The sequence below is a fragment of the Caloenas nicobarica genome, chromosome 1, assembly GCF_036013445.1.
Source record: "Caloenas nicobarica isolate bCalNic1 chromosome 1, bCalNic1.hap1, whole genome shotgun sequence".
Classification (NCBI taxonomy): Eukaryota; Metazoa; Chordata; class Aves; order Columbiformes; family Columbidae; genus Caloenas; species Caloenas nicobarica.
Genome location: NC_088245.1, coordinates 67,135,199 through 67,148,554, shown reverse-complemented (window position 1 = coordinate 67,148,554; position 13,356 = coordinate 67,135,199). Strand labels below are relative to the sequence as shown.

General features: G+C 38.0%; 1 protein-coding gene across 3 annotated transcripts in view; it reads left to right on the top strand.

Annotated features, from left to right (window-relative positions):
- The window catches only part of CACNA1C (calcium voltage-gated channel subunit alpha1 C), a 485,027-nt gene that overhangs the window by 64,680 nt on the left and 406,991 nt on the right, over positions 1–13,356 (top strand). For all 3 annotated transcript variants that reach the window (XM_065626926.1, XM_065626928.1, XM_065626927.1), the window contains exon 2: positions 12,976–13,299. In XM_065626926.1, coding sequence (XP_065482998.1) covers positions 12,976–13,299 — 324 coding nt within the window. The remainder of the gene's footprint in view (positions 1–12,975; positions 13,300–13,356) is intronic.

The following is a 13,356-nucleotide window of genomic DNA, read 5'->3' as shown; positions in this document are numbered from 1 at the left end:
TTGTGACCGGCTGCCAACTGGATTTGACTCCATTTACCACAAGTCTTTGGGCCTGGCCATCCAGCCAGTTCTTTACCCAATGAAGAGTATGCCTGTCCAGGCCATCAGCTGCCAGCTTCTCCAGGGAAATGCTGTGGGAAATGGTGTCAAAGGCTTTACTGAAGTCTAAGTACACAACATCCACAGCCCTTCCCTACTCCACTAAGTGTGTCACCTTGTCATAGAAGGAGATCAGGTTGGTCAAGCAGGACCTGCCTTTTGTAAACCCATGTGCTGACTGGGCCTGATCACTTGTTTGTCTTGCATGTGCCGTGTGGTGGCACTCAAGATGATCTGTTCCATGACCTTCCCTGGCACCGAGGTCAGACTGACAGACCTATAATTACCCAGATCCTCCTTCCGGCTCTTCTTGTAGATGGGCATTATGTTTGCCAACTTCCAGTCCACTGGGACCTCCCTAGTCAGCTGGGACTGCTGATAAAAGATGGGAAGTGGCTTGGTGATCACCTCTGCCAGCTCCCTCAGTACCCTTGGAGGGATCTTATCTGGCCTCATAGACTTGTGGGCATCTAAGTGGTGTAGCAGGTCACCAATCATTTCCCCGTGGATTATTGGGGCTTCATTCTGCTCCCCATCTCTGTCTTCTGGCTCAGGGGGCTCTGTTCCTGGAGCACAACTGGTGTTACTGTTAAATACTGAGGCAAATAAGGCATTTAGTACCTCAGACTTTCCTTCATCCTCCGTCACTATGTTTGCCCTCACTTCTACCAGAGGATGAAGATTCTCCTCACCCTCCTTTTGTTGCTGATATGTTTATAGAAACATTTTTTATTCCCTTTTACAGCAGTAGCCAGGCCTAACTCTAGCTGAGCTTTGGCCCTTCTAGTTTTCTCTCTGCATGTCTTCAAGGCATCCTGGTAGTCCTCCTGAGTAGCCCACCGCTTCTTCCAAAGGTTATACATTCTCCTTTTATTCCCGAGTTCCAACCGAAACTATTCTGCTGGTGCCACCAGTCCCACAGCCAGGTATTGATCTGCTGGGCCTTCCTGTATCTTTCCTTGTTGTACCCTGCAAATGGGGGGACAGAGAGCACTCCACTGCATGTACACTGCCTCCAGACAGGGAAGGCACAATACTGATGCCAAACTCCAGACTCCAGAGGTAGTGAGAGGTGCCTTCTCCTTGTAAATAGGCTGGATGGTGTTGTGTGTGGGTTGTTTGGTGTTTTTTTTTTTTTTTTTCTGCTGGTTGGTTGGTTGGGTTTTTGTTTGGTTGGTTTTTTGTTTGTTTTTGTTCATTTGTTTGTTTCTTTCTTGTTGTTTGTTTTTGTTTCCATAATGAGCAGTAGAAATGTAGAATCTCTTGTCCAGTGTTTAGATGGTATCAGAGTAAACAGTTTATGAGAAATTTCTTGCCTCTTTTGTGATGCTGATCTGATGAAGTGCGGTGTCCTAAGAAAGGAACACAAAAGCCTCAGCTTTTGCTGACTTTGGTGTGAACTGAAAACTATGAGAAAGATGAAGCTGGAGCAATGGCTGGAGCTCTAACTCAATGGCAGTGCATAAATATTGGCCACTGACTTCTAAGCAAGTGCTCTACAAAACTGGTGCATCTGCTTTACTCACCTTTGCTTTGGTACGTGTAAATTCAGTAATGAACAATGAATCTGCTTTTATGTAGCAGGATTTTTATTTTTAGAAAGAATCTATAAAGAAGACTGTTCTCAAACATTTGTCTGCATCTACTGCAGAAAAGGTCACAGAGATGCTGGTTAACAATGTTTGTACAGACAACCAGTGACATAAGAACTATTTCAGGGTTATGTGTTACGGTGTTTAATCTAAAATGTAAGCCAGATGCTTTCTCCCTGCTCCGTCCCCATAACAGGTGCTTACAAAGCTTGTCTCTTGATTTTTCCCACCTTGGATTATACATGCTCCCCCCTCCTCTTTTTGCTACAGCTGCAATATTATGATTTAGTGCCTTATTTAGTTTGGAAATGCTCTTAACTAGCAGAGCAAGTCAAGAGTGCTTGTTTTTGCATCTGGATATTACATATGCTTAATATTCAGACTTGGAGCATTCTGCAAGAGTATACTAGTAAATAGAATGTTAGAGAAAAGTCTGCATATTAGAGATAGAAGGTACCAAACAACTCAATGAACTTATTTTCGTCTTTGCAAAGTGACTATGAAAATATGACTAAATCTGTTAATGCTGAGATGCCTCTAGATCACAAATGTCTAGTTTGCTAAAAGTGTTTTCTTTGTTTTTGTTTTTCTTCAAATTGCCTTTTAATATCAATTTGAAATTGAAACGACACTGTTTTCCTTCATATAGCATGGTTTATGTTCCTGCAGTTAGTAATTTTCTATGTGTCTTTTTTTTTTTAACAGAGGTTTATAAGGGCTTCCTTTTTCTTGCTTTGCAGAACATGTTGCATATGGAGCATCCTCTTGAGATCTGAGGATGAAAGGAAATAGAAGGACAGGACTGAGGCACAATATTTTGCCATTTTTTGGATGATTTCTTTCTAGCACCTTAATGGTACCAAGTTACAAAGAGCCCACCTGTTTGAATATTTTGTCTAAAATTATTAAAAAGATAACATTTATCAGATTATGAAAATAAGGGTAGAATCCAAACTTACCTATTTTCACATCCTTAATTCTTAGGATTTGGTAGAACTTCTTGTATAGTCTGTTTCAAAACTTTCTTCTTCAGTTGCTTTTCTGATGTTTTGTTGGTCTTGCTCCAAGCAGTAGGGAAAAAAAACCCCAACCCAACACACTGCAGTTTAAAAATAGAAAAATATGGTTTTTAGAACCCTAAGATTAATAGCTGAAATCAAAGTCAGTTTTGACACTTGAAATACCTTTTAATACCTCTTCCTTTGGAACTGCCTGCATTTCAAGAAGTGAGTACATCTTTAATTTATTAGGATATTGCATGCATAATCTAAAATTAGGTAAATTAAGTTTAAAATAAGTTCCAAGTTTTGCCTTACTGAAAAGCAACAAATAGTTTTTAGGTGACTGTTTTGTGTGGGTGCTAATGATATAATTTACAGATGTCTGGTTTTCACAAAGTATAACGTAGTATGTACCTCTTAAAATCAGGTATATGTTATTCTCTGAGGTGGTATGCCCAATACCTGAATGAACCTTTGATTTAAGTGCCTGCTGTGATCAGTCCTTGCAACCTTATCCACAGACTCAGAGACAGAAGTAGTGATGCCAGGTTTGGTGCTGGCTAGCCAAAGGAGTTGATGAATTTTGACTACTTTGAATGAGGGGGCTAAAAAGAAGGAGAGATGTGGACCAGACGGCCTTCAGAGATCCCTTTTAACCTAAGCTGTTGTATGATAACATGGATTAATGTCTTCCAAATGAGGGTGTTGCCACTGGGAGGGAGGGTTGGTAGGAAGTACTTATGGCTTGTATAGGAAGGTTAGACATACACTCTCCTTTTATATACTTGCTAAGCCCTTTCCAGCAAACTCTGCCTGCCATCTGTGTTTGTGCAGCTGAGCATTGGCCCCATAAGCAACAAGAGGAAGCAAAAAACTCAGCCTATAAGAACTGGCACTCTGTCTTGTTTATCAAGGCTAATCTCCATTTAGATATAGATACTAAAGGTTTGGTTTTTTTTTGTTTTGGGGGTGTGTGTGTGTCTTTATTGAAATTCATATTGTCTGTAGCTCAGATACACATCTATACAGCGATCTCTTTGGACTCTTTAACCATCATCTACCTGATGTAACTGGGAATAGACTGCTGTTTCTGGACTGAGAATACTATGAGTTGTGAAAGAATTATGATTTTTTTCTAGGATGAAGAATCATTGAAATTGCAGGCTTTGAATTATTTAGACATCATACATTTGCATGTATTTTCCACTTTTTGTTAACTTTTGTGCCAAAAGCAGCTACAGAGTTGCTCTGTACCTTGTGCACAAACACATGCATGCATCTACTCCCCACACATAAGTGGGAGTCATTTCATTTCATTTAGTCCACTTAAAGTTGATGTGCAATTAAATTTGTCTTAGATTACTTCTGTACAGTCTGAAGAGAGACTGGCACTTCCAGCAGTTGGTTTCGCTGGTATTTCAGACATCTGTCTTAATAATGGAAGAAATGGTCCTCTGTACTGACTATAGAGGGAGCCTAGATAAGATCCCCTTTTTAAAAATGATTTGGGTAGGGTGAGGCAAATCACACTAACAGGTTTGTTTATTGATTTCTATCTCACTCTGAAGAGAAGCTGCCTTCTCTGTTTCAATTCTGCATTCTCAGACAAATAATCTGGACACTATCTAATACAGTAAAGATTATTTTAAACCTGCAAGATCTTAATTTCTATAAAGAAGTTACATTACTCTTCACTTAGTGATTAATCTAAATCATTCACCAATAAGAAAATGATGAGCAGTTAAGTTGACAAGTTTGTCAGAAGAATCCAATCCATTGAATTACAGTTAATCTCCAGAGGAATTTTACCGAAGTCAAGGAAATTTTACCAAAGATGTGCTTGATTCCAGTATCCTTAATGACGATAACATTAGTTTATATGAATGATGCAAACCCATACATTTAAGCAAGAGAGCTCTCTGTGTCTCTGTTTGAGGATCTGTGCCTGGGGGATGTCCAAGAAACATGTTGTTCTTCCAAGAAACTCACCATGATGTGTATGCACATTACTACAAAGTTTTTGTACTGATAGGTTCCCTAGATTACTTTAAAAAGATGTATTAATGCACCATACCATGAGACGTGCATCTACAACTGTCAAGTGAGGAACCTTGTTTTTTAATTTATGTGCCATTTGGTGTTAGAAATGCCTTTGTGCTTTGTGTTCTGTGGGAGACTGTATTATCACAGTAGAACTATGGTTTTATGTAAAAGCTCTTGCTAGCCATTTCTTTGAATAGATGGTTAATTGGGTTCTCTAAGGCTTATTTGAGACAAATACAAATACTGTTATCAGTAAAAACTGTCCCTATGTCACTGGTCCTCTGTTGCTATTTTTGAGTTTTATGAATGTTTCAGTGAGGTGTGGTTGAAGGAAAGTGTTCCCTGGTTTGACTTCTGAGAACTTAATCTAGGTGCCACCAGAAACATGTCTCAAGAAACCAAAAAGGATTCTTTGTGAGTTTTTTTGTTTTCTTGTAGCTTGAAAACCACAAGAAAATACAAATGCTTCAAAGGAAATTGGGCTCATCACCTTCTACACCACCTCCCAGCCTAATAAATTTATGTCCTAATAGAATTTGTAGTCCAGCTGAGTTGTATTATAGACTTCTCTGGCTCTTTTGATATCTACATCGATCATCAAACTTTTCATATTAGACACTTGCCTCAGGGCTTAACATTTAGTAGGCTCCATAGTTTTTGCCCCTATTCCTCCTCTATAAATAAAAGACCAGTCTAGTTCTCTTGAATCCATAGTTACAGAAGAGAAAATCAGAAGCTAGGCAGATTTTTGTGACTGCTGAGGATTTTCAAACTTGTGGCTTTCTGGATTCTTCCAAGCAAGATTTGACAAGATGCATCTCTGGTGAAGGAGGCAGAACAGACCATTGCTTTACTTTGTTTTGTTTCAGAATGGAGAGATAAAACTAGAGAAATAAAAGAAGAAACATTTGAGTGATTAAATCTTAGATGATAACTTGCTATCGCCTGTTAATTAGAAGGGAAAAGAGGGGGCAATTCTATCATTTGTGTGTTAGACTGCTGTAAAAACCCAAAATTTGTTAGTAAATAAGAATATAATTTACTACAAGTATGGGATCGTATCTCTTATTAAAAAAAACCCAAGGCAACCCAAGCATCCCCTGCCACAAAAAAACCCCCAACAAACCCAAACAAAACAAAACCCCCAACAAAGCAAAACAAACAAACAAAAAACCCAAAGAAACAAAAAACTCAACCCACCCCAAACACCTGAATTGTGTTCATTGAAAACCATGGCATTTTCAAACAGAAAACTAAGAGAAATTTATATCTAGGTTCCTAGATCTTTTACGTGTTCAAGTGCACATGGAGGAAAGGTCTTATCAGCAAGCAATGGGTTTCCAACATATTGTGTAACAAGCTATTTCTGCATAGAGAGAACTATATACGTGGTGATTTTAAGGGAAGAGTTGTTCCATTATTTATTCCGGTGTGGACAGGGAATTATGACTGCTTGTATTCTTGTTGTGCCTTATTCTTGAATCTATGCTGGGTGTTCTACCAAAAAAGAATAAAAATCTGTCCTGTTCTCAGAAAATTCAAAATCTAAATGGTGTTGGCAAAGTTACGATAGCTTACCATGAAGTGTCCGCAGCTAATTTTCAAGCATAAATATTTAACTTTGGAGGCATTCAATACTTGAAATGAGAGGAGCTTGTGCACTTGCTCTTTTTATTGAAATAGACTTGCTTCTTCACATTGCTAGTAGCTCATTGTGTCGTCTTATGTTAATGGCATTCAACAAGAACCTCTCTGTTTGGAGGGGGGAGATAAAGGAAAAGAAAAATCTAGTTGCAAATGAAGAATGGTTCTTGAATAAGATTTTTTTTGTTTAGATTTAAAAAAATGTTTAGTCTCAATGATGGCAAACGAACTATCTTAAATCATGCATCTCTTACATGTGTGTTCTGAAGTCCCCAAACAATTTACAGGAAAAATTCTTTAACTCTCTTATCTGGGCTAACAACTACATACTGAATTTTAATCTGACACGATGTTTAAAGTGTATGTATATACTATAAATGTTGTTATAGAAACAGCCATAGTTCAAGTTGCAATCCAGCTTTCATTATAACTCCTATCTCTACTTACAAATTACCTCCAGAAAAATCTTCTTTTTAGAAAAAAAACCTATTGTCACTTTAGCAGTTACTTGTCAGAATTAATGTCTTGTAAACTTTTTTTTTTAATAGGCAAATAAGCAAAAATATCCAAATCATGCTTTAAAGAGTTTTATGTGTGTGCAACCCTGCATTTGCCAGGGGAAATTTCCAGGGATGTCAACAGAAAATTGAATAAAGATTTCCAGAAAATACTGTTTTCTCATACAAATAAATGGATTTATATAACTTAAAGATTTTAAACTTTGGGTATTTGTTGTAGTCCTGATATACTGAAAGACTTCTAGAAAAATATATTTGCAGAGTGAAGCTTTAAAACCAAAGAAATAGAGTTCCAGGTCAATCATTCTGAGGGCTCTCACATTTTCCAACGTGGAGCGATGAGCATGCATATGGAGTCTTACGAAGTGCTGATGTAGGTGTGATGGTCTAAAGGTTTGAATGAAGCAGGGTTAATACAGAGAGGTCTCTTTTGATAGATTAGCTGATGGAAGAAATACATCCACTTTCTGTGCAAAGGACTCCCTTCAGGTCAAACTTGCTTCAGACTAACAAAAGAAACTACTACCGACTATAAATCTTGCCTCATGTATGTGATTCTGGAGAAATGTTTTTCTGGCCTTGTCTAAAAGAACTGGAGTGCAGGAGGTAACTGTCACCAATCCAGACAGTCAGTAGATGTGCTTCATTGCAACTACGGTTAGAAAGTGTTTTCTGAAGGTACATCCTGAATTTTTCTTACTGCAAAAGCTGTTGCTCGTTCTTATTTGCTAAGAATATGGTAATAAATATTCCCTTTCTGTTGTTTGAAATAATATACGCACACATATAGCTATAGATATATATTTAAAACCTATATATAAATGTTATCATACCCTCTTCCCCTTCATGTCTTCAGGAGCAGCACTCCAAGCTCTGGCACTCCCATTTCTGTAACTTTGTCTCATAGTTCACATCTTCCAGGCCTTTGGTCTCCTTATTCTCTTCTGAGCAGCCTGAACTGAGCCACATCTTTCCTGAAGTGTGGAACTTGTAACTGCCCACTGTGTTTCAGCTGAAGCCCTGCCAGTTCTGAGCTGAAAAGCATTTCTTGTAGCGTTGCATAGATTTTTATCCCTGTTTATGTGCTACGTTGCAATGATTGGGAAGAAGGCAGTATGACAATATCAACTTCTGTTCTGTTGGGGATCCAGTATAAGCCCCAAGGCTTTTCTGAAAATAATTTGGGCGGATGATTCATTTTGCTTAAATGCTTTGCATTTATCCCTGCTGAACTCCATTCTATTTTTAAGACTTTCTCCAATTAATGAAGTTCATTTTGAATTCAAATCCTGTCCTTCAGTGTATTTGCTTTACCTCCCAGCTTCATAGTTACCTGCTTGTTTAATAACACCATTCACCATTTCGTCATCCAGGACATTAATGAAAATATTGAACAGAATCATATCCAGGGCAGGCACTTGGGTACCTGCATGTGACATGTCCTCCAATTTAGACTGTACCAATGATAACTGCTCTCAGACATCCACTGGTTTTGTATTCATTTTAGCTTTTTTTTTTTTCCTTGCTCATATGTGCCTAGCATCCTTGTGAAATTGTCATACAAGACCTCCTAAAACTATTAATGAAGTCAAGAGACATGACAGTTACTGCTTCCAACTTGCCTGTGAATTCCGTTACCTGGTTCTGGAAGGAATTGATTTTCTTTGACACAATGTATTCCTGGCAGATCCACATCATTTCCCCTCTTCCTGCTTTTTTTAACTGGGGACTCTATTCACTCTTCTGAGACTTTTCCTGTCTTCCATGAGTTCAAACTAGCAGCCAACAGCTTTGAGATTACTTCAGAAATCTCTTTAAATATCCTAGGATATTGTAGAGTATGGTACCTAGGTAGCTGGAATGATGGACATTATCTAAATACTTTCTAACATCTCGTTTCCCTTTTACAGTAGGAAATGATACCTGTTTTGGGGACTAATTGTGCTAGTCACCGGCTCTTGATAGATTTTTAGTAAAAATTGATGCAAAAAGGTCATGTAAGCCTTTTTACAATCGTCTGTCAAATGCTCTCCTTTTTCCATTGGTTAATGGATCGATATTTTCCATGTTCTCCCTCTTATTAAAAGAAGATCTCATACACCGACCATTTTTTGGTGTGTGTGTATGTGTGTTGTTATTCATGTTTCTTGTTAGGTACTCCTCACTTCAGTCTTTTATAACTTCTTTTCCTATGTGCTTGAATTGGTCTTGCATGTGACCTTAGTACTGTGACCAGTTTCCTACATTCTGTTTGCTTTCTTTCAGTATTCAGTTAGGACACTGTTTTAACCAGTTTTGTCTTTTACTGTACTCATCTCTCCTTTGCTTTCAGGAAAAATACAGCTGTGCAACACAGTTTCAAGGCTTGCACTTTTAGGATTTGGATGTCTTTAAATTCATGGGGGAAAAAATAAAAGGTGACACTCCACATTGGCATAGCTCTATTTTCATTTAAAGGATTAATCTAAGCACAAATTAATCTAAAATAAATGTGTGGCTAACTAGATGAAGCCAAGAAAATCAAAAGTCGCAATTCCATCGCGTCATTAACTTGCTCACTTCTCATATTAAAATAATCACTGCTTTTTTTTTTTAATGATGCTTTTGAGATAGTTAATACGTGGCATGATGGGTAGATGTTATTAAAATGCAAATAGCACTTGTAAAGGTATTAGTATCATCACTGTATATTTTAATAGTGTTTTTGGTGATGAGCATTTAGGTGATTTAGTTATAAGCTTACAATATCAGGTATTTTGTGCAACATGGTCCATTTCCTGTTGTTTAGCAACCTTATCTGTTACTTTTCTGACTTATTTCTGGTTTTGAGACCTGTATTTCTGTTGTTTTTGTATTCTATGTAGTTCTGCAAATTTGCATTTTGACAGAAATGAAAGTCTCCCCCAAAGATTTCGTCATCAAATTTGTTCACTTATATGGACTTTTACCTTTAATTACTATTCAAATGCTTAAACTCATGATCTATATCACAGAACTACTTGGGAGAGAAGAGTTTTTTTTCACCAGCTGGACATAGTCAACAGTACAAATTCTTGCCAAAGGGTGGTAGGGATTAGCAGGGTGATGATACTGTGGATCGCAGTGCTTAGTGAGTTATTGCAGTTGGGTGGGGGCTGAATCTCAATTTCCCACTTCTGGTCAACTTCCAGCTTAATAACAGTATAAACAAATATGACAAAAGTGATTTAGGTATCGTGAAACTGTATTTGTAGTGGGGAAATCGAGTGAAGTATTTTAACTGCTACATTGCAGAATAAAAATAGCAAATCCAGTAACTGCAGCTCTTAGGTTGCATCACAGTTTTCTGATGGGGGAGAAATGAGTGCTATAGGTGAAATTTAGCATGGTACCTCACAAGTTCAATATGAATTGTGTTCTGCTTACTTCCTAGGAATTAAGCGTTTAGATGATAGGGTAGAATTTACTTCTCCCTAAAACTTTGGCTATGCTGGCTTTGAAAATATATTGCTCAGTTCTTGAATGTACTTTCTGTGAAGCTGTGTGAGCTTCACTCTTTAACTTAAGCCATTTCTATAAACTGCCTGTGGATCAAGTCATTTGCCACTGCCATTAGTTATTTAGTACAGATAGAGTCTGCCGTCTCTGAGCTTCATAAAACAGACAGATCCTTATCTGTAATCAATATTTGTAATATTTGTTAATATAAATCTGTCATTACTGACTCATCTTTTGAAATTAATTTGAGACAAAGCACTTTATTATGGAACTGATGGTCATGGTGGAAACAAAAGCAATGAAACCACCAGAAGTTGTATCCTTAAATTTGCTGGCGCATCAAAGTCGAAATGTATAAACTTGAATGCTCATGTGAAACTTAATTAATAAGCAATAATAATGGTGAACTTGACACATTCCCAAATTGCAGAAAAGTCTTCACTAAAATGCAGCAGCTGTTTACTTTCAGGGCCACATGGTCTAGTCAGCATGATAAGAACACTGTGGTGATGGATCAGCAAGTTTGCTTTTATTGCAAAACACACATCTTTCTTAGCTGCTCTAATGGGTCGGTATTAAAGAAGAGCAGGAGTTGGAGAATAATTAGAGTAAATTTTTTTTTCCTTTTCTTTCCAGCGTGCCTTAGGCTAAGGAGGTCAAATAGATGCTAAAGAGAAAAACTGCATCTGGAACTAATCTGAAAATAAATATCTATCCCATGAGTAGTGCTGTGTACGATTTGCTTAGTCTTAGAAAACTAAGTTTGTCTGCCAGCTGATTGCCTGCTTCATTGAGGGAAATCTGCTTAGCCTGTGCAATTCTGAAAGCTTTTTCTTCAGTTTCAAAATCTGAGAGATGTGAATTAACTATATCCCATTTCTTGTGTCTTTCAGCTTTCCCTTTCACATCAGAGTTGTATTACTCATCAGCTTCCTTTTGGCTGGTTCGCAACTAGGAGGTTTTTCAGTGAGCAGAGATAAGCTCTAGATTTTCCTGCTATGCAATGAAACTATAACAGCCTGGAAATCTTATAGCGATGCCTGACATAAAATAATATCTGACTCTATCATGTCCTTCTTTGCAATTCAGTGAGATGAATTTCAAATCTTGCATGCTTTCTAGGTAGAGGTGTATCACGGTGCACTCTGTGCATCAATGTGATAGTATTTATTTTACCTGCTTTAATTAATCTGTAGTGCAGTTGTTGCTGTGATATCTTGGTGCTGCACATCCAGCTATGAAATATACATCTTCGGGAATTATTTCTGTTCAAGAACAGTTCGCCAGTTCCTTAGTTTTGAATGTCTGTCATCCAATATTTTAAAGAAAACAGGGTGTCGTGTTTATCCCTTTGCTTTTTCTAGTAGTGTATAGAAGCCTGTCTGATCTATTTAGTAACTATTTTTGTATTAATCTAAAATGGAACATGGTCAGTAGTAGACTTTGAGCTTGCTTTGAAGTAAAAGGTGATCTAACTCCTTTACTGGGTTTCTGCTCCCTGTCTCTGGCATGTACACTCTTTCTGAATCAGTCTCTGCTCACCAGATGTAAGGGCAAACACAATCTCTTGAGTGTGCAGTGTTTTGAAACTGAACACTGGTTTCAAAGCCTGTGAAGGAATAAGATCTGCAGGCCATTTGGGCTTCCTTTCACCCCTATCTCAACATATGGGCCACAGGCAAACTTGCAAGTCCATAGAAAAGATAAGTAGTCTCTTAAAAATATAGGACATATCTAAACAAGACATTCTTCCTAATTGAAGTTTGCTGTTGTGACTTTGTGTAGATTTTATGTTGCACGTTTCTAATGTGGTTATATTTTCTTCTGTGAAGTCTGGGTTGAGAATTCAGTTAATCTTTCACAGGTTCTCACATATCTCAATTGAAGCCTACTCCAAAGAGCAAGGGAGTCTATTCTGAAGTTTTAAAATTCACTCATTTTGAAGTTATTTAAGTTTTAATTTGAGTCACTGAAAAAACTTAATTGAAGAGGCATAAGTGACTTAACTGTCTTTACTGAAACAGTGGATCAACTGCACTAACTTGAAAGGGTGACTTTCATTTTTTTGTACTGCTAAGGCCCTCTAAATATCAGCCATCTGTCACCTGACATATATGCTGTTATTATGATCGGGCAAAGGCATATACTCCCTCAGTTTTGGCTAAAACAGGTGCAAAACTTGGGACTGCCAGCTTGTAGCATTCTTATTAATACACACATTTGAAGTAAGTGTGGCTATCAAGTTGGCTTATCAAGATCAGGAATCAGTTCCAGTTTCTAAATATTTGTTTGTTGGCCTAAACTATCCACAAAGCATCCTACAGAGCACAAAAGCCATGAAGTGTGCATTTGTGTTTTCATTTCTGCTTCAGTGTACCTTTGAGTCAGGCTGTTCTTAGGCTTATACCTATGTACTGTTTGCAGAGAGCTCTTGTCAAAATTTTACTGTACCTTGAGGTGATCTTGAAAGTGGATATCCTACACTTAACCTTAGCTATTGATTTTACTGATACTTAAGATTTTTAAAAACACTATTTCTCTTTTCTGCTGTTTAAAAAATATCTTCACAATTTTTTTTTTCTTTTTTTCCTCCTTTCACAGGTTCCAACTATGGGAGTCCCCGTCCAGCTCATGCCAACATGAATGCCAATGCAGCTGCAGGGCTTGCCCCGGAGCACATCCCTACTCCAGGGGCAGCTCTCTCCTGGCAAGCTGCGATTGATGCTGCCAGGCAAGCCAAACTGATGGGTAGTGCTGGCAATGCAACAATATCTACAGCTAGCTCCACGCAAAGAAAACGGCAGCAGTATGGGAAACAGAAGAAACAGGGTACCACCACAGCTACGCGTCCTCCCCGGGCACTGCTGTGTTTAACACTGAAAAATCCCATCCGGAGGGCATGCATCAGCATCGTCGAATGGAAATATCCTTTTCGATGTTCTCATTTGGAAAACAGCAAATTGTTTGTGCCCATCATGCACT